The sequence below is a fragment of the Cupressus sempervirens genome, chromosome 5 (genome assembly GCF_028749045.1).
Source record: "Cupressus sempervirens isolate cs-2001-9-10 chromosome 5, ASM2874904v1, whole genome shotgun sequence".
Lineage (NCBI taxonomy): Eukaryota > Viridiplantae > Streptophyta > Pinopsida > Cupressales > Cupressaceae > Cupressus > Cupressus sempervirens.
In genome coordinates this window covers 206,013,627-206,036,974 of record NC_143122.1, presented here as the reverse complement: position 1 = coordinate 206,036,974, position 23,348 = coordinate 206,013,627, and the positions used below count along the sequence as shown (strand labels likewise).

The window sequence follows — 23,348 nt, the reverse complement described above, 5'->3', positions numbered from 1 at the left end:
TATGAAAGTAAAGTTCTTACTCCTTCAATTCTTGCAACAAGGGAAAATGTTTCCTCATAGTCTAATCCTTCTTGAGCATAACCTTTACATACTAGTCTGACTTTGTTTCTGGTAATTTCTCCATTCTCATCTAGCTTGTTTCTGAATACCCATTTGGTACCAATCACATTTTTGTCAACTGGTCTGGGAACTAAATTCCAAGTTTTGTTCTTCTTAATTTGATCAATTTCTTCTTCCATAGCTTTATACCAGTGACCATCTTGTAATGCATCATACATTGTCTTAGGTTCAATTTTTCTTAGTAGACATGATTCATTTTTTAGTCTATTCCTTGTCATTGGTCTTGCATCTTTGTCACCAATTATTTGTTCAATAGCCTAATGCCTCTTCACATATTTGGACAATCTTGGTTCTATCCTTGTTTCCATATTTGATCTTTCAAATTCAGGATAACTATGCACTTCATTGTTAGGTAGCTCTACATCTCTATCATGTATACTAACTTCAGAGTCAGAATGAGCATTTTCTTCATTCTACAACTAAGCTTCTGAATGCAACTCAGCTTCTGAATGCAACTTGACATTCACGAGTTGAGAGTTAGCTGAAACTAAAACTTGTTATCGAATCCCCGTTTGATTGATGGTATCTTTTTCAATGGGCATTCCTTCATAAGAATACACAAAGGTTCTATAGTCATCCATTTTCTTTAGTTTTTCAACTTGGAGATCTGCATGCTCATCAAAGTTTACATTTGCACTTTCCACAATTTTGTCAATGTTAGTATTTAAACACTTGTATGCTTTACTTCTAGTGGAGTAACCAAGGGATATGCATTCATCACTTTTTGCATCAAATTTTCCATTTCTAGCATCTTTAAGAATAAAACATTTGTAGCCAAATACTTTGAAATGCTTTACATTGGGTGAGTGACCATACCATACTTCAAAAGGTGTTGCATTTGTACCTTTCTTGACTTGTACTCGGTTTAGTGTATGAACAACCACACTTATAGCTTCTCTCCAATATTTTAGAGCAACAGTCTTTTCCATCATTAATGTTCTAGCGCAGTCAATCACAGATCTATTTCTTCTTTCAGCAATTCCATTTTGTGGGGGAGTTCTTGGGGCTGATGTTTTTCTTTTGATTCCTTTGTCATTGCAGAATATCTTGAATTCATTTGATGTAAATTCACCACCTTTGTCTGATCTCAGGCATTTCAAACTTTTTCCTGTTTCCTTTTCAACTCTAGCCACATGTACCACTTAAACATTTGAAAGGCATCAAATTTTTGCTTTAAAAACATAACAGTCATCATTTTGGAATAATCATCAACAAACAACATTATATATTTGTCTCCTTTGTAGTTTTGTACTTCCATTGGACCACATAAGTTAGTATGGACTAACTCAAGTACTTCTTTAGATGTATAGTTTTTACTTTTAAAACTTGACTTGGTCATCTTTCCTAGCTGACATTGTTTGCACATGATATTGTCAGATTTCTTTAGTTTAAGTAAACCTCTAACTTTCTTCATTTCACTAATATTGACTAGATTATCAAAGTTGACATGACATAGCCTTCTATGCCATAACCACACATCATCAAATTTTGCAACGAGACAAGAGGTATTTTTCAGATCAAGATAAAATAGATTACTTCTTGTTTGATCTCATTTTCCTATCAGTCTATCATCAGTATCATATATTTTTGCAGTTTTATTTCAAAATTCTACTTTGTAACCTACATTGCCTAACTGTGAGACACTTAGCAAATTGTAGTTTAGTCCTTCAACATAGTATGCATTATCACATGAAATTTGTTCTGTAAGCTTAATGGTACTGTTTCCTTTGACTTGACATGGAGCATCATTACCAAATTTGACACAATTTCTATCATACTGAGTAAAGTTAACAAACTTACTTTTGTCTCCTATCATGTGATGTGAGCATCCGCTATCTATGATCCATTTATCATTATTGTTCATTCATGTTACCAGTGTTGTTGGCTCTTCTTCATCAGATTGGTCCTTCATGGCCACATAAACAACTTCATCATCATTATCATCAGAATCCTCTTTAGCAATATAGCACTTCTTGCCTTTGTCTTTGTAACCTCTCTTATCATCTTCTCTTCTATTTTTGTACTTGTTTCTTTCCTTGTATTCCTTTCTCTGTGTACACCTTGCAGCAATATGTCCTACTTCATTGCAATTAAAACAAATGATAGGCATCTTACCTTTGAATTTTCCTTTGCTTTTGTGAAATCTTCTAGCTAGTAGCGCTTCCAATTGTTCCATATCTTCCTCATTAGTGCTACTGTCACTGGATACATATTTCTTTCTTCTTTCTTTCTTTGATTTCACCTGATCAACATCTTTTAATGATAGCTTGGCTTTGAAAGCAGATTCAACATTCTCAGGTCTGTAGTTATCAAAGTTAGATAACTCAAATGTAGTGAGTCTACCTACTATGCCTTCAAAACTTAGATTGTTTCCTGACACACATCTTAGCTCTTGTATAGCTGATACTCTAATAGAATAAATAGGGAGCAAGGTTCTTAAAAACTTACTATTAATAGTATCATCATCTAATTGACCATTCAAGCACCTTATTGCACTTACCACTTCCTTGATTCTAGCAACATACTAAACAACATTCTCGCCTTCTTCCATTTTCATATCATCAAACTTTCCTCTGGGACTTTCTCTTTTTTCTCTTTGGACATTTTGATCTCCTCCATAAATTTCAAATAGGGCTTTCCACATTTTGAATGCAGTGTCACATCCTTTGACGTCATCAAATTTAGCATAGTTGATTGCAGAAGCAATTTCCAGCATTGTTTGATTGTGTTCCTGTTTGTTTTTTAAATCTTCTGCAGTAGGAGCACCAGTTGGATCAACATGTTCAGTATCAATTGAGTTTCAGGCATAATCTCCTATGGATCCAAGATGTAGCTTCATCAAGCTTTTCCAAGCAACAAAGTTGTCTTTGTTGAGCTTGGGAGCTTCTCTCTTAGGCATTTTGATCTTTTCTGCTTCTGGTCTTTTAAACTAAATCAACAGCCAAGGCTCTGATACCAATTGTTATAATTCTTTAGAATAACTGAGAGGGGGGGTGAATCAATTATTCAAGGTCCAAATGCCATAATAAAACTTCCTTTTTTTTTTTTTCTCTACAAATCCTTAATGGTGCATAACTGAACTTATCATGCATGCAATTTAAATATTGAAACAATTAAGAAAAGTAAACATGCATCACAACATAACACTAATAATTTGATAACCTAGAAACCCTCCAGAATTAAGTAGATAAAATTGGGGTGAGGATGATACTCACAAAATAACTGCGCAATTGATTTTAACCACTTCTGATGGTCTACCCTATGAAAAGCCTGCCCTGTTAAAGGCTACAACACATTGTTAAATGTGACCTTGTTAGAGGATTTCACCAAACAATTAGGAATGGGCCTGGTTAAAGGACTTTGGAACATTCACTTGGAATGTCATCATGCTAAAGGATTTACAACATGGCTATTAAACCAACCTAAGTCAATAGGTTTTATCTTAACTATTACACTTACTAGAAAGTAACAACAATAGCTTTGATCTGATTCAACTTACAACATAACTTGCAGATTACAGATCACACTTTAGCTCAATCCTTTCCTTGGCTTTTAATCACTTTAGTTCTGTTAGCTTGTCTTCCTCTCAAGCTTTGTTTCCTTGAGTCTTCTTTACTCATCAAACCAATGCAATCATATCTGTGGTCATCCAGCGAAACAGAGTATTCTTTGTTCTCTTACTCCTTAGCACTTTTCTTTAGTAGCTCATGATTTCATGCTTTTCACCACCACTCTTCTACTTTGTGACCTTATGACTCCTTAAATAAAAATTTGAAATATCTTTCCCGCTCAATTCTCCCTCTACAATTTTAGGGGTTCAATGTATTAGGTAGGATACAATGTATCTAGCCCATATTTCTTCTTCATCTAGAAACCTTGTCTAGCATCCAGTTGTGTTCTTTAAAAAGCTTTTTACATGGTGTTCTGTGCCACTAGCTCATCACTCTTATCTTCTATCTGCTTTACAAACTTCTAGGTAACAACCTTGTCGGCTCAGATCTAGCCAATCTTGAATTTCAAAATAATGCAGCAACTCGGCATTATTGTTTTACTAATACTCGGCTTGCTCTGTGTTACTCAACACTTGTATCTTGCTTGGCATCTATATCTTTACTTGGCACCTATTTCATGCTCGGCACTTGATGTTTACTCGGCACTTTTTTTCTACTCGGCATCTATATCTTTACTTGGCACCTGTTTCATGCTCGGCACTTGATGTTTACTCAGCACTTGTTTCATGCTCTGCACTTGATATTTAGTCGACACTCTCTAAAAGTGAACTTGCTTGACTTCAACTAAGAATCTGTTCAGCACTGACTTGCTTGCTCAACTCTCTCTCTCTAATGAACTTAGTTAGCTTTTACAAATGACTTAGCTAAAACCTTACATCTTTGATATGTTTCAGTGTGCCCATTCTCTGTGTCTTAGAGCATGTCATCAATACACTTTTTCATCAATGGCTTAGTTGATCCTTGTATTTCATTACAACATCATAACTTCAACCTCTCTCCAGGTACTCTAGTTACATCTTATTAATTGCCTGCTCCTTGTCAATCAACCAATTGATAGTATTTGGATCACTAAAGGAATTGTCATTCTTGCAAGTAGCAAGTTTGACATCAATGACAAAACAATGATTGAGAACATTCTTTACCAGTTCCATTAGTTTTTATGTATAATCTCTTTAGTCATTTCCAACAATCTCTCTCATGATCTTTTTCAATCATTTCCAACACTATTTACACAAGCAATGGTACTAGCCCTATTTAGTCCTAAAGTAGGGCTCAATTATTAAGGGGTCAGGAGACTTGACCTAGAAACCATATTGTGTTTTATAGAAGGTTTTCACATATCATTAGATATTTTGGAGCTACTCAAGTGAGTTCTTTGGAAGTTTTGAGAGGTTGGTTAAAATTTGGGTTGGACAAGGCTACTAGGAAAGGGCCCTTATTAGGCCTCTTAGAACAACTTGTAGTTTTGCCTTAGAAGGAAGCTCAAAACCTATCAAAGTGACATGAAAATTGGTGAAATGATGGAAAAGAGTATAAAGAGGTTTATTAGAGGGTGCAAGGGAGTGAGCTGAGGACAAGATTTGGTTTCCTTTTTATAAGCTTATGGATACTTTGAAGATAGAGATGGTATTGGGAGGTAAAGTGGGAATGTTGAGAAGACCAATCACCACCACTCTAGTCTTGAGTATGTCCTAAGGAAGATATTATAAATTTACTAAACTTAGGAGAATTTTAAGGAAGGTTATTAGGAATAACCTAGTGATTAATACCCATTACTTGCATCAGAAAGACACATATGTGTATATATCTTAAAGATTTTATTAAGAAGCTTGGCTACTAGATTTGATGAATAAAATATTAAATTTTGGAAAGAATTATTTAGACTAATTATTCCAACTATAGAGGTGAGGGAAGGCCAATATGCTACAAAAGTTGAAGATGAAGACAAGAAGGAAGTAGCCAAGCTAGTAGAAGAAATTGAAGAGCTTATTAGTGAAAATGAACCAAAGGATACTATCACAATAGAATATGATACTGACATCCCTTCACCAAATCCAAATGTGCTCATTGAAGAGGAAATCCAAGGATTTATGAAGGACTCAAGAGAACTCTGTACAAATCCAATTCCATTACAAGTAATTTAGTATCAAAAGCTTGAAGTTAGGAAGATTGATGATGCTATGGTCACACTAGTTATAGAGGCTACAAGTGCTAAGGTTATTGGTAAGGTATTGATTGTATTTTCACCACCAATGACTTATATGAAAATTTTGGAAATGGAAGTAAAGTCTAAGAAAGTTTTAAGCACAAACTTGGTAGATGAAGAAATGACATAAAAAGAGCAAGAGGCAACTCAAGCTCTCATTCAAATGCTAAGTGCAAAGGCTGCAGAACCTACACCAATGAAACCTATACAACAAGTGATATTCACAAGTGCAACAACCAAAGGAGACATCAAGTGAGAAAGGGAAGCAATTACAACTATCACTACCAAGTGATACACCCTCAAGACCTCTGGCTATGAATTTTGTAGAAGAGGATGATGATGAGTTAGTAGACCTTAATGAGGTAATTACATTACCTATATATGATTTGAATAATCTTACCTTAGAGAAAATTTATGAACTGCATATCTTATTGAGTCAAAAGTTTAAACAAGAATTACTAAAGAAAGAAAAGAAAAGAATACATGTACTACATATTGTCAAAGACATTTTTATAGATATTTTTGGTAATACAAAGGTAAATCGTCAATGTACAATTTTTGATCAACTAGTATATGTAGTTGATAGAGTTCAAAAAAAGGACATAGAAACAAATGAGAAGTTGTTACAATGGTCTAAAAGTAGAATGGAGCATAAAGTATTGCAAAAAAGTCTCACATGACCTTGTACAATGCCAAATAGAGCTTTTTATAGCTATAATAGAATTGGAAAAAAAGTTGAAAACACTAAATTCTTTATACTTCAAATTTTGTGATATAGATGTCTTCACAACAGATACTACATGATCATTAGAGATTTTACATGTAAGTATGAAATCCAAAGTTTACTTATTAAGAAAAAGAGTACCAACTCAAGTTCAGTTTCAATTAGTGAACTTACATTCAATTAGACAAGGTTAGTTGAGCTCACAAATAAAGATGCATAAATATCGAATAAGTTGACACTAATTCAACTTCAATTATTTCCATACATAGATATAATTCAAAATTTTATTTCTATTGTGAAGGAAATTTTGAAGAGAGAAAAAGATTTCCACACATTGTATGATTCTTTGACCTAGCTAGTGAGCTAGAGATTCAGTTTCAAAATTTGGCAAAGGTACAAGACAAATGGAACAAAGGCAATGCCAATATTGTGGCAAGTCATCAATTTTTTTGAGAAGTTCGAACTCATCCCAATAGCCCCAATTGCTATTAGTAAAAAAATAAGAGGGATAATTGATGGAATTGATAAGAAGGAAGAAGTAATAAGGGAGAGTTAGAGTTAGAATTAGAGTTATGAAAAAGAAGGCATCAATCATAGAATCAAATTTTGGTCTTACGAGTGAATGCATTTTTGATAGAAATGATTTCATGACAATGTGTTTTTACCACTAATATCAAAGGGGTAGATTGTTGATATCTAAGCCTATTTTTTTTATTAGAGACCAAACACTTAATCATTTGCAAGTCACTTAGTAGGAGAGATTACAAGGTCATCACTCTAACCAAGTTATCTAGTAAAGGTTGAGCAAACAATACTTAGACCAACTAGAGAAATGATTTTTGATCATTCAGTAGAGACCGAGAAGATATGTGAGTCAAGGAATATAGAATGAGCTAGGTAATATAATGATGACCAAGAATATTGAGAAGTTATCAAGTGTTGAGATTAAAAAAAAACTTATAGGATCATAGCAACAACATACATGACCAAGCATAAGAGAACTTAAGTATTGAGAAATGCAGTTTCCATATGTCAGTTTGCAATAGCACAAACTCATGTGTGAATCATTTTTCCAAAATGTCTATGAGTTTTAATATCTGTAGAGCTAGAATAGGTTTTGATTATTCATCATTAGTAGAACCTAATGATCCCTAGGCAAACAATTCAACCAATCAAAAAGAGGGATATAAATGAAAAAAGATGATGAAGTTTAAACCATTTATCAAGATCTAGAAGCTTCTAATGAAGTCTGTTGAAGGAAGATTCTAATCATGAAATAAAATATAACTAGATGGAAGGATGAAATGTGAGGGTGATATACACATGTGAAGGATTTAACAAGATAGATCCAATAGAGAGCGATTAGAGAAGTGAAGGATTAAACAAATTTATTAGATTAGGAGAATCAGATCAAAGATGAAAGAAAGATTTTAGACCCAAAATCATATTATAAAGCATACTGAGGGTCAGGTACTTAATTAATTATTTTGTAACTAAGATAGAGAAAATCTCTTAAAAGAGTGATCCTAATAGGCCCATTTAAATCTCCTAACATAGTCTTTACTTTATTGTAATTGTTTAGCCCTCTAACAAGGAAAGACCTAATAGTCTTTAACATGACAGAGCCTTCACCAATCAGATCATTTCTTTCAGTCAATCATTGTAACCTTAACAATTTAACTTTATTGTTGAAACAGTAAAGATATGTGGGTTTCATCCCCATCCCAATTTTATCTTCATCTTGAAGAGTTTTTGGCTAACCAAATCAGTGTGTTATGCATTGAAATTTTATGGATGTGATGCCCACTGCCAAACATGCATATACAACAATACAATCTACATGCAAAATTTATTGATACAAAAACCTTTTACACAATGATGTATCTTAAATATTTGATATGTCCTTTATGTAAAATACTCAAAAGGTGATCATACATTTGTACTTTAGTATTATCTAATTCACATCAATACTCATTATACAAAGTGCACATTCAAATATTATCATTACAATACAATGCCGCACTTATTACAAACAAAAATGTCTTTCTTTATACCAAGTTCTTCCATCTTGTTGGTCTTGGTGCTTCATATTTTGCTAAATATTTTAAATTAACTTTTTCCATGTGTGGGTTAACATCTAGAATTTCATCCCAACCTTGTTAAGTCATTATTTTGGTAAACAAAAGCAATCTCTTGCCTAAAACGCATTTACTCTATCAACTTCTCAATTCTTCCTTTAATAAACTATACTTCAAAAAAAATCCATAAATCTCCAAATATTTTGTGATGTTGTAGATATGCTCTATATTCCTATTCTATATTTCCCTAACTACACATATGATAAAGTTCTTTGAATGAAGGGTCCCAAAACAATATCTACTACTATTCATTAATTTCCTTCACAATACTTAGACATTTTTTGAAGTCTTCACTCACAAAACTTTATAATATAGTTTTCCCTCTTTATAGAAATCATATGTTTCCAGAAATTACAACTCTAAAAAATCTCCTTAGCCAAATTTCCAATGAGATCATGTTGAATAAAGCTGTATTTGTTAGTAAAAATCTATTCTAGGAAACCAATGAGAATATGAGGAAACTTAATCAACAAGTCAAAATTGAGCATGATTTCTTTAAAGATAATTCCTCTACTTCCCATTCTAGAAACATTACATATGATTCTAACAATTTCTAGCTGAGGAAAAAATAAACAAGTCTAGATAAAGGAGTGGAAAACATGTAAAACTCTATGGTTGAAAAGACCAACTCACATCCAACCATGAGAATAAATAGTAAAAAACTAGATACTTTGAATCCTTTGGATCCTCGTTCTAGAAAGGTGAGAGACATTACTATTGACATTATTAGATGAAAAATGTTTCTTGTAAAGTATCTACAAATTTTCCTAAGGATGTGTTCCTTTGTTTTGTCTTTTGGTAGGTACTCTGGTCTTATCTATGTAGTGAATATTTACTTTTTCAATATCATGAACCTTTTTTTGGTAAAATTTGGATCTTGGTCCCTATAAAACCAAATTTTCTCTAATCAAAATTTTCTCCTATAATTTAATATGTATATGTATATGTTTATGCATATGTATACACACACATGCACACTCTTTTAAAATATACATATAACTAAATAATCAGTTCATAAATAATATAATGCCTAGTCAAAATATTGTAATAAATGTAATAGAACATTTACCATTAAGAAATAGTAATTAATTAAGTATTTTTAAATTATTTTAATATGAAAAATAGTTAATAAATTGACAAAATAAATTTACTTGTAAATGTAAAATATTTCAATCAAAAGTTAAACATATTTGAACATATAATATATTATTAACTTTTTTCTTTTATAATCATATAAACAAACAATATTTATTTGTTAATATATACGTTTCGTTCAAATTGAAATAAGAATTTCAAACATCTTCTCCAACTTAGTTTTTCCTTTGAAGAAAAAAAAAAAAAAAGTTTGGTATTTTCAGTTAGATCGTATGTCCATCTCACTTAAATCTTTTCCAAACCAAAGTCGTTTAAAGTTATTTTTCAAAGCCTATATAAATACAACACTACTTTTTATTAGTAAAATGCCATAACAAGAATCCAAAAAGATGATAAATGCCCATACTTTTCATATTGCATAGCGAAAAGAGTAGTGGGCCTACAAATGTTATTATTGGTCTGCTGCTTTTTATCATAGAAAGTGCAAGCTGTGATGGTATTCCACTAAAAAAAGTTAGAGATAAGATGGTATCCCATCGAAATATTTTAGTATTTTATTAAAAGTCCCTGCCTCTAATCCTAGAGGCTGCATGTAATGATGGCATCCCACTCACATTATTCTTTTAAGAGGATTTGAAGTGCCACCTCCAAAGGCTGAAGTCCAGTTTGAAATTGTATCCTTCTAGATGAAAGTGACGTGGATAAGATGCAGTACAGACCACAATCCAGACAGAAATACATGAAGAAAATTGTGGAGGACAAAGATCAAATTAGATTTTAAAAAGACCACATTAATACACAATCTTGCATAGAATGATTTAAACTAATGCGGAACGTAATTATTATTTCCACTGGTGAGGTGGGCTAGTGGCTTTACCACGATATAATGGAAGAGATTGTGTTGACCAGAAAAGGCCTACATAATATCTACTTCACTCCTTATCGATAATATAATCTTGTTATGATAATCAGTGAATTTCTCTTAGAAATTTGAGTGATTTTTCAAAAATGGCTGCAAGATTTCGGTTCATGTTATTCCTGCTGGGTGTCACATTAATAATTGAGCGCACTGTTGAAGCATTGGAATTCGAATTCACTAATTCGGCACAAGGAACCCCAGGCGGCAATCGATTCAATCAAGAGATCGGCAATGGCGGTGCACTGGAAATCATGAACTCCTCCACTAAATTTATCTGGAACACTTTCCGCCAGAAATCAGCTTCGAGTAGGAAGAAGGTGAGCAAAGTTACTCTGATTGTGGAAAGCATGAGTGGAGTCGCGTATACGATTGGAGACGAAATCCACTTAAGTGCAGAGTATGTTGCAGACTACACCAAAGATGTGAAGGCGGAGATACGAGGAATTCTGTACCACGAGATGACACACGTGTGGCAGTAAGGCGTTGCTGACAATTTGAGGCTGACTGCAGGGTTGGCTCCTCCTCATTGGGTTAAGCCTGGCAGTGGGGACAGATGGGACCATGGGTATGAGATTACTGCCTATTTCTTACAGTACTGTGAGAGCGTTAAGCCTGGTTTTGTTGCCAAGATGAACGCTAAGTTGGCTTCTGGATGGGACGTCACATACTTTAATGCTCTCACGGGGAAATCTGTCGATCAACTCTGGAAGGACTACAAGGCTAAGTACTCAACTCCCACTTAATTGGTGGTTTACAGATAGGATCTCATAGACTGAAGAAATAATCAAATATAAATAGTTTTAACTTTGTACAGCTGATTATTACTACAACCTTATATCAGAATAATGCTACTCCTATTACTAGTGTAATTATTCTCGTAATTATTCTTGGTACATTGAATTTCTTAATTTTAGTTTTATCAAAGATCGAAGCAATTTATATGGTAAAATTTGTTCCAGAGATAGGTGAGGACTTAAACCAAGTATGTATTTGTTTCAAGAAAATTAAAATAGGATGGTTGGCATCATGTTAAATTTCATTTCAATAATAAAAGTTTTGAATAGTCAAAGTTGACTTATTTTTTCCAAGTTTAATTTTCTTTTTAATGTGTGATGTTTAAGGGTGACTGGGGTGGAAAGGTGAATGTCAAGTAAGTTTGTTTTATATTTTCATTTGATTTGTTTGGTAGTAGGATATTATAATGGTAATGAGCATTAGAGAACCTATGAACATGATACAAATTAAAAAAGGAAAATGAATTAGGTGTGCAAAACACTTTGGTTATATTTAGGTTATGATATGAAAATGGAGACATATAAAATTGTGGTGGTAACAAGTCCTATGATCAAGAATAAACAAGGACCATGAATTAGTCTGTAGAATTTTCTTTTTAGATTCATGACATTACATGACCATGGAGATGAGAAATTTCTCAAATGTAATGTTGTAATTCAACTTTTTAAAAATATCATCTCTCATTGTTTCTCTTTAGTTTTTTATTAGTTTAGCAATGTTAAAGGGCCCTAATCCCTATACAACAAAATATAAGACACTAAATTTAGCATAATAAAAAACAATAGAGCTAGAATAGCCAATGTTTCCCTAACAAAGTGTAAGAAAAGAATTTTTTAAATGAACCCAAAACCTTACAAGGATACATAAGGATCCACATCCTTCAAGGTTTTCAAAATTTCCATAATCCTTGAAAAAAAATTTAAAGTACCCTAAACCTTCACAACCAAATTATCAAGAAATACCAATACTAATGGCTAACTAACCAACCTACCTCTAAATTTCATAGAATTCAAATTATTTGTAACTTTTCAAGATTCCACAAAACTTCAATATGATTTTTTCTCTAGCACCTTGGTCCTTCTAGGTGTATCTCTCTTGTAATTTCTAGGTCATCTTGTTACCTACCAAAGTCCTCATCTTTTTCATAGTTGGGGATCCTACCTTAATATGTGCACAAATCCTTCCATTTGTTGTTTCTCATTACTTGGTTTTAAAAAGATTTTCCTTTGGAACATTGATAGTGGAAAAAAAAATGAATTATTATAATTCAACCATGATTTTGCATTATTTTTTATCAATTTAAAAATTTAGATATCGATTTGTGATTGTGTCTCTAAATAATATTCAAAGGGGTATATAATTAGAGATTTTTGTAAGATGGAGTACAATAAGAACTAGGTGAAAGATATTGTATCTCAACAATATTTAAACCATAAAAGTTATAAAACTATTATGAGCATTGCTATCTTGCATAACAAAAATATGGAGAATATATACTAGTATTATCCATGACCATGAGCATAATAGCAGTGATCCTTCAAATGTCTCCAATTCATGTTTTGAGGTTGGCACATTTTACTCAATGTTTAACAGAATTTTTTTAGTAAAATATCATGTTTATATTTTCTAGTATAAACTGATATTTTCTAGATATATCTATTAAATGAATATTCTATCATTTCTTTCATAAATCTGATTCAACTTTTCTCAAACTTCATAAGAAGTCTTCAATGAAATAACCTTATCTAACTTAGTTTTTGATAAAGAACTCAAAATTTTGTACCTTGATTTTGCAATCTTCTTCAATGTTGTGAAATCATATTAAGTACTGAGGTCATTTTGAGGAAAAATATACTCTTTAGGTGAGGTAATAGATTGAGATCACATATACTCTCATATTCTCTTTTAATGAATAGTATTCAAAACTATCACACATAGGAATATTAAATTTATGTTTGATTTGATCTATCATATGTTGGTAAGCTCTTTGCTAAGAAACTTAACCCTAACACCAATTGTTGAATTCGCCAAATGACTTTGGGGGTAAATGAGCTACTGACAAATAGTTTCTTAGACATTTACTAATCAAAGTACTTAAATAAAAAAATAAAATTCTAATAGACATAAACATGAAAGGAAAAAAACTAACACATGAGTTCACATACAACTCAAACTAGGAAAAACAACATAGAAAATAATTCACAGAAAATGAATGATGGTGAAGTTGAAATTTTCAAATTGATTGCTATTTGTTTTCTTACTACTATTTTACTCACTATTAATGCAGGTAAATACCTTTAAGTGTGAAAGAGACTAGCAGCTAATATAATTGGGTTTACAACTTGAATTTAAGAAATATGATTAAATCCACCCCTAAAGTCATTATCATCGATATTCGTCATATGTTCCAAATAGGATCAAACCCAAACAATGAACTCATTATATGTTGCACACTAAGCACTATCACAACTACATATAAGAATAAATATTTAAAGCACATCATTTTGTGAACACTTCTACCAATACACCGACACCACTAGTTAAACAGCAAAATAACATAACCTTAAATGAGCCACATCTATGCATCACATATGTTGACAACAATGCCAACTAATAATGACACCAATAGGAATAACATTAGTTTAAAATTATAACAATAATTGGTGTCTAAAATATTAGATTCAACATCCTCTCATTTGTTCTCAATCCCATCTAGAGACAACTTCTTCCCATTTTTCCTTTGTATAAATTGTTTAACCTCTTTTGGAATTGCTTTGATTTCTGGCATGATTTTTCATCAAAAGAAGTGCCTTGATATTCCATGGACAACAATGCCAACTATTAATGACACCAATAGGAATAACATTAGATTAAAATTATAACAACAATTGGTGTATAAAATATTGGATTCAACAGCTTGTCATTTGTTCTCAATCCCATCTCAGTACAACTTCTTTCCATTTTTCCCTTGTATAAATTGTTTGACCTCTTTTGGAATTCTTTTGATTTCTCACATGATTTTTTTATCAAAAGAAGTGCCTTGAGAGTCCATGGACATATCCAAGTAATGCACATTAACATTTTGTGCAAATTTTGGTCTTTCATTTGGACTACAAGAGATATGCTAAGGTGTAAACACACCTTTACTATATCCTATAATGAGAAATATTAGCACTTCATAAAAGATTATGTAACTTTTTTAATTTTATTTTTATGCTCATTAATAATAGCTTTAAAAAAAGTAGTACAACATAGAGACCATCTTTTTATGTTTAAATTGATTAAATAACATAATGTGATAACCAAAAATACTAGGTAAAATGACTCTCATGAATAATATACCTCATAATAGCTTTAGCCATATGATTGTAATAATGGTATTATAAACTTTGGATAATTTTAAGTATTTAAAAACAATGTCTACAATGGTCCTTTCTTTACTTGCTATATACTTTTCCAACAAGTAGGTGAATAAAAACTAACAAGTTCTCAAATCATAACTAGTAGGTGGCTGAAATCACATTTATGAGGTAGATAGACAGAATAAGACAAAGAACTTTCAAAAAGAGCAGGTATATAAAAGTGATTTGCTTCGAGTCACAATATACCATTCGATTTAAAATACAACTACCAGTTTTTGTGGGAAATTTTCCATCTCAGTACTGCTGAAGAGATTAGTTGAGATTCTGATCGCCACTATTAATAGAAAGTGTATTGCTCTGAATTCTCAAGACTGAGAGGATTCTTTTTCATTAGGTGAAATGAAACTTGATCTCGCTTGGTTAGTGGTGTTTGGACTGGGAGCTTCTTTCAGTTTTCTAGACCATCATGCTTGTAAAGCACAAGAGAACAGCCCTAGTCCTCTTCCTCTTCCACCACCTCCGCCCACTTCACTACAATTTCCACAACCTCCACCTGTTGCATTTGAGTTTCCACCACCTCCACCAGCTTTATTACAATTTACACCACCTCCGCCTGGTGAAGTGCAATTTACACCACCTTCTCAGCCTTCTCCATGTCTTCAACAGCCTCCACCTCCTCCTTTTCCCCATCTATATGATCCATACAATAACTATAATTTTGAAGATTCCTCTAAATCGGGAACCCAGTTCAGTCAATTAGTTATTGTGATTATTGTGGTGGTGGCGGCCATATGTGGGCTTATTATTGTTGTTGTTTACATCCTAAGGAAACTTAACAACATTTCTTTGGAGCTTGACCGGAGATATCTATTTGTACAAGTAAAAAAATAACGTACAGATCTTTTACTAGTGTGCTGTAGGCATTGATTCTAGTGTTTATGTTATTAGTAGCTACCTTCAGCATGAAATACAAGTATCCTCACTGCGTGTAGTTTCACTGTTCTGCATGCTTCAGAATTTTTTTCATAAAGAATAATTCATCTTATGCCTTAGAATTTGTATTCATAAAGAAATGATTCGTCATTCTAAAGGTTTTAAATTGTTTCGTTTTTTTTCTCTCAAGAAACACGAAATCTTGGATTGTAATGGCCTTGGAGAATTTCTAATGGGCTGAAAATTAAATTTATGTTATTTAAAAGAAGAGAAGTTTATGCGGAAGGGCAACGAAAAATATGTTGGGTTTCTTAATTCATGTTTCCAAATATAAGGCTTTAATGCTTAGGTAAAGTAAAAAGAAACCAACGAGTTTATCCTACGATCGGTTGATCTTGATGGGATTTTCAGATATCCTTTGTTAATCTCAGCAAAATCTTCCATACCCTTGCTTTTATAATGTATCAACGCATTAGGGTTTGCAGTCATATTTGTTTTCAAGGTATCCATTAAACCCATGTATTTGAATGAATGTTATTTTAGAGTTTAAGGGATTAGGACTGATTGCAATTTCGTCTACCTGTCAATATTGGATGATGTTATTAGTGTGAAAATTTGAGAGAGACCTAGATCAAGAAAGGAGAAGGAATACTAATTTATTAGAAAATAATGAATAATCTCAAGAGATGCCTATGATTTCGGAGATTAAAATAGAAGACTGATTTATGAACAAAAAAGATGAAGGGGCCAATCAAAAGTTGTGAGGTGTTCATATAAACCTATCTCATGCCTAAAGGTTGTCTTTTAGGTGATTGGAAAACTGACTGATAAATAACATTTATAGAGACAAAACTGACTAAATATAATTTTTCCTAATTCATAGAGATTAAGATCCTTTGGATTTTAATAGGAATAAATATCATTTTATAATTTGAAATTTATATACGAAAATACTATTTGGGTCAATAATTTTTAGTTTACTAGGCAAGAGTCTACAACACAACAGTAAATTGTGAGCCTCTTATCGAAGAGGTCTTGGGTTTGATTCTACTTTAGCTTAATAAATAATAATTATTATTAATCACAACACATAATAATTAATCCTAGCTTTGGCCTCTTACCAATCAAATGCAAAAATTAGGAGGGCAAAACTTTTTACCTTATCCATCAAGGGCTTATGATCAAATTGTATATCCAACACCTAGCCCAAAACCTGCCTCTTTTGGTTAACCCTCTGGCCTCTGTCACCCCCTAAGTCTCCTTGGACCTAGGCCTTGGCCCTAGCCACAAGAAGATCAAGAAAACCCCTAGCATGGAAGTCAAAATGGAACTTGAGATTAAAATCAGCCTCATAGAGCCAGATTCGAATACTAGGAAGGGAACATTGAGCACCAAGAGAACCAGTAAACATCTCTAGTTAGATAAATTTAAGTCCCCCCCACCCAAGCATGATTCCACCTCTGAGTCTTCCGACAATGATGTCAAACTTGCAAGAATGAAGAGATTGCCTAATGACAACAAGTCTGCCCCCAACCCTCTTAGCCCTTCCCATATCACTGACACCCTAGAGACTACCCTGGTGAGAAGTGGGGGGAGGATATCACTTCCCCTAGGAAAGAAACCAACAAAGATACTAAGAGAAAAGGAATTACAATCATAGTAAGGTCAGATTGGAAAGGCTAGAACAATCTATAAAGGATCTAGCTAATAATCAAACTGGTATCTGCCAAAGATTCAAAATTTGGTCAAATTTTCTACCAAGGTCATGCACTCTGTGGAAACAACCTTATACTTCTTCTAGGTTAATAAGGAGGAGAAGGACCCAAGAAAAGCTACATAGACCACCCGATCCATCTATGGATTTCTAGTAGAGGACTGGCTAAAGACCATCCTGGACAAACTGGTTAAGGTGTAGGGGGAGGTTGCGAACAAGGATGTTCCTTAGGAAAAGAAGGAGGACAAGCAAGGGCAAGAAGAGGGTAGCCAGCCTTGCTTTTGGTGTATTTTATTTCTATGTAGGTTTTTAATGTCATTACTATGAACTTGGTACCCAATGGGGTTTTAGTTTTATGTAACTTAAGTCAATTAATAGTAGCATTTTGTTTAAGATCAGCTGGTCTATTTTACAGTTTGTTATGTATGTTAGACTAAGGACTGATACTATCATCAATTCTTCTATGGACATATTTTATTTTTTGAATTTTTAAGATGGCATAGGGTCAATAACTCGAAGGTTACCTCTGGCTAATTATTCATGTTTTTTGTTAATTGGGGTCATCCCCCCATCTTTATTGGTTGCTATCTAATACTTCAATAACAATGTTGGTTAAAAACAAAAATCATTTTGAAGAGTTAAACAATCACCTTATGAAGATGTTGAATTTTTTTTGTGAGCTTTGGTGGACTACGAAATTTTAAATAATTGTCCTTTTGGTGCACTTGAATCTATTAAAAATTTCTCTCCAAGCCATGAGTGTCACATGGTAAAGCTAATGCAAATGGGAAAATATCTCAATGAGATACTATGATTGAAGATTTCTTAACAATCCCATGTATTGGCTTAACGTATTTTCTTATTACAATTCAAAAAAGGAGAAACCCATCCATCATAATATAATATTTTCTTGGCCTAGACATATTGTCCAATATTCCACTGCAATATTTATCTTTTCTCTCTTAGTGTATGGACAATAAAAATGGGTAAAATAAATATTTCGAATCTTTCATATGAATTCTTGTTTTATCATATTTTAACCAGAATCTCTTTGAAAGAGGCCATTCATAGTTTTATAATTTTTGTTAAATGGTATAGATGTATTGTCTAATATTTCACTACTATATTTATAGATTTCTTTCTTAGTGTATGGAGAATAAAAATGAGTAAAATAAATCTTTTTTTATGAAATCCCTTTGAAAGAGGTCATTCATCATTCTATAACTTCCTTTAAATGTTATAGATCCTAGACTTGGTTACCAACTCAAATTTTCTAATGAGAATATTTATTCTATTTGTACTAATGAAAATATAAATTTGGAAATAATTAAAAAGCTTATTCTTAAGAAATGTGTTCATCTACAAACTTTTGGTATTTACCATTGTGAATCATTTGAAAGTATCATTCACAAGTGGCTACTCTAGATTTATTAATTAGGTATTAAATCCATAAATTTATTAAGAAACAATAAAATTCATAAAGAGGTTTGAGTGTCAATGTTTTCATGTGTGACACTTATGCCTTTTATCTCTTATAATTTTAAGATGATAAAGGCATTATCTCATTTTCTGGAGTCTTCCTACTTGCAACCCTTCATTTTAAAGATATTGAGCTGTTTGAGTAGGGATTCAAGGTGATTTTTAAATTTTGTGACCATTGTCAAAATTTGATAGGGAAATGCTTATTGATTTCAAGTTTGATAGTAATTTCCTCCATTCTAAAATCTCTTGGTCTTACTAATCTAGGCCCTATCTCTTTAATAGAAGCAAATTCCCCAAGATTAGAAAGAATTGTGTCTATTTACATGACTTGCTCATAAGCATACATTCACCTATGTATGTCTATATAAAATTTAAATTTCAACTTCTTGAGTATTTATTAGAACTTCAATCATTGAAGAAAAGTACACGTCTATCATGAACTTTTTTCCAAGATTTTACAAAGCATTCATTACTTAGAAGAATTCTCAATTGAGTTTCTTATATATTATCAAGATATGCTATTTTAATCTACATAAAAATATTTATTTATAATTATTTAAAATCAAATTTAATTGACATTTTGGAAAATTAAACCTCACAATATCTAATTTCTATTTGATAGAAAATGCTCAAAGCATTTCTAGGTTACCATTGATTTAATTCTAAATTTTGTAATGCTTAATAACAATAATTTCCTTGTATGATCTAGGAGCTATGAGCCTAAGAGTAGGAAAAATATGACCTTTTATATTGTTCTAAAATTAGCTTTTCTATTGTCTTACAAAAAAATTAAAAATCAAAACATTAATTGCATCAAAAAAAAAAATTCAAAAATATTTATTTTATTCTATATTAGAAAAAGTATTTTAAGATTTTGAGAGATAGTTGATATTTCTAGTGTTATAAGTTTAAACAAATGAATATAAGTAAAGAATGTATTACATATTTTCATTTTCACAAAGAAGGAAATAAAGAAGATAAATTTTGGGATGTTCAACCTTTTGGAATTTGGAGGTTCAAGAGTTACATGAAAAATACATGTTGGAATAGATATGGTGGTATAGAATTTACAAAAACTTGTATGTCGATTGATTATGGGTTGATTGACGAATCCTCTTGGTAGAAACTGACAAAGATGTTGAAAAGGTTGTGCAAGCCTCAAAATTTTTATATCAAATGTTACAATAGTAGATAAAGGTAATGGTATTCGAGTGAAGTAGTTGATGAATATTGTTAGTTTGGTGACTAATCAGGAAGTACTGTAATTCCTTGGTGGGATTTAGGGTCGGGTCAGGCCCTGGGCAATGGTTTGGGGGTGGTAAACCCCTTTACATTCATGGAAGATAGCCCATGACTATTAGAAGTTTAGGACGGAGCCCCTGAGATTTATTTTTGGGGCTACTTTATCAGGATTTTTGGGCTGACATGTTGTAATTAATTTTATCCCTAAAATGACAAAAATACTTCTATAAAATGGCTTCGGGTTAGGGATTTCATAAGATATGATGTGATAATTACCTCTTGTGGTAGTATTGAGCTATAAGGCATTACAAATTGTAATCAAGTTGTAATAGCTAGATAGTAATAATATTTGACTTGTTGTTTGGTGGACATAGCCTAGAGATTGGGTGGACCACATTAAATCTCGGTGTCTTGTGTTCTCTTCTTTTTGATTTTTTGATTTTATGATATTGGTTATATTTGGATGTATTTATTATTTATGTCTATGGTTAATCCTAACAACTACATGCTTTGATTGATAGATGGAAGAGTCACAAGGCTTCTCTATATTCTAGAAAGGAGAGGAAGACTAACCCTTGTGATCTCTCAAGAAAGAGAGAGAAATTAACAAATAGTTAGTTGACTTCTATTACAGGTACTATGTAAGTCTATATAAGACTCTAATGATGAGGAGTTACACTTTGAAATGAATGGATCAAATTGGGAGCTCACTTAAAATCAAAAGGAAGTATGTTGATAATTGATGTTTGTGGAAGTATAATGATCTTTTGGGAGATATTTTTAGTTGGTATTTTTTTAGTATGTGCTTCAATATGAATATATTGTTCTATATTGTATATCTAAATGATAAATTTAGCAGTAGAACAAACATTGCATAATAATTTCATAATATTTGTTATATCTAATTCTAAAAACCACTTTCAATCTAGTGAAAGAAAACAAAAACAAATTGAATATTTGATCTTACTTCGTTAAACATAAAAAAAATGATTCATCCTTTAAATTTTATACATAAATTAAAGCACATTAAATATTTATTTTATTTACTCTTATATATATATACACTCTTATTTGTTCTCCGAATTTTTTTGGTTATAAACTTTTTTGAAAAGGTACCTTAGATTTTGAAAAATCTAAGAAAAAGAAAAGAAAATATTAATTTTGGTTACTCTATGGAATTCATATAGCCTAAAACTTTTGCCCGATTAGAGCATATATTAAGTATAATATTGTAATGTTTGGGAACTTTTATTCTAAATGTATTAGATTATGTTGGCTAATTTAAAAATTTTACTTTACATCTTCTATAAAAGAGGCACAACTCAATGGTTTTGAATGAAACACCCAAAATAGATTTACCAATCAGTACATTGGCTGAAAGTTGTGGAGAAAGAGCAATGGAAATTATGTGAGAAATATATTAAAAATTAATTTAATACTCACAACCCTAACTCAAAAATCTCTGCTCGGCACTTGAAAAATGCTTGGCACATGAAGGTGTCGAGTGCCAGTTTTGCTCAGCACTTAATGGTGCCAAGTGGCAGGTTGCTCGACACTTGCTCGGCATAGGAAGGTTCCAAGTGATAGATTGCTTGGCACTTGATGTGCCAAGTGATAGGCAACAGGTGCTGAGTGAGCTCGACACACAAAAAAAAATGTAGTAGATGCCGAGTTAGCTCGGCACTCAAAGAAGACAATGGATGCCGAGTAAGGTCGGCTCCAACTAATAAAATTTATAACTTAGAAACAATCTAACGTGAATGCTTTCATGATTAAAACTAGAGAGCCAACCATTAACCTTTCAAACAAGTTTCTCAAATGCAATGAATAGAAGAGGAAGAACAATAGATTCAAGCATGCCTACCTCTTTTCTATTCAACTGAGATTTAAACTATTACAAAACCTGGGAGCATTCAGCTTCAACCAGAAAACCCTAAAATAACCCTAAACTGATAATACTTCAAACTTCAATGAACTTTTAAACTTGCAACTCTAATGGCTGCATACAATGGTGCCTGGAGCAATCACTGCTTCAACAGGACGAATCTAACAATGACAAACTTACAAAATGAATAGGGGAAGCACGTACAACTGCAAGCACAAACTTCTTTCCTTCTTCCTTCTCTGCTCAGCTTTGCAACTTCTCTCTGATCTGCTTGATCTACAAACTCTACTCACTGGTCAAATGAAACTGATTATTCCTTTTGTTATACTTGCAAAATGCTTTCCCCCCTATTTCTAAATTTGAAAAAAACTCACCCACCACATTTATGTTTCTATCTGTTCTGCTGGTCATCAAGTGGTAGGTGGGCATTTGGCTCTAGGGAGAAATGACCATCTACATTTAATATTCCAACACTCCCCCTTTGTCCTGAGCCAAACAAATGAGGATCATTTCTGATCCAAATCAACTACACCAAGACTCCCTCTTAGGTGTAAAAAAATTCCAATGCTGAATGGCTTAGTAAAAATGTCTGCTAGCTGCTGCTCAGACTTACAAAATTCTATTTTGATATCCCCATCCTCCACCAACTCTCTGATGAAGTGATATCTGATCTCTATGTGTTTACTTCTCCCATGGTAGACTAGATTTTTGGACAATGCAATTGATGAGATGTTGTCATAATAAATTGTGGTTCCATCCTCTTGCCTTTCATTCAAATCTATCAAGATCCTCCTTAGCCAAATTGCTTGACATGCTACTGCATTTGCTGCTATGTATTCAACCTCTACTATAGATTGAGCAACAATAGGTTGCTTCTTGGATGCCCATGAAATTGCACCCGATCCCATATGAAACATGTATTTGGAAATGCTCTTCCTATCATCTAAACTTCCAGCCCAATCACTATCTGTGTAACCAACCAACTTGAAATCATCATTTGCAATATATAGAATTCCAAATCCCTTGGTACCTTTCATATACCTTAGGATCATTTTTCCCTCTTGCCAATGGGAATCCTTTGGGGTTTCCATAAATCTGGAAATCAGACTTACTGCATGCATTAGGTCTGACCAAGTTAGAGTCAAATACATTAGACTTCCAACCATACTCTTGTATAATTTTGGATCTACTCTTTTTCTAGAGTCTTCCTTGCTCAACTTC

General features: G+C 32.5%; 1 protein-coding gene across 1 annotated transcript; it reads left to right on the top strand.

The window, feature by feature from the left end:
- Window positions 1-10,803: 10,803 nt before the first annotated feature.
- LOC149555135 (uncharacterized) lies at window positions 10,804-11,457 on the top strand. Its single transcript, XM_089829219.1, has 2 exons — window positions 10,804-11,162; window positions 11,259-11,457. The coding sequence occupies exons 1-2, from the start codon at window positions 10,804-10,806 to the stop codon at window positions 11,455-11,457; spliced, it is 558 nt and encodes a 185-aa protein (XP_089685345.1).
- The last annotated feature ends 11,891 nt before the right edge of the window (window positions 11,458-23,348 follow it).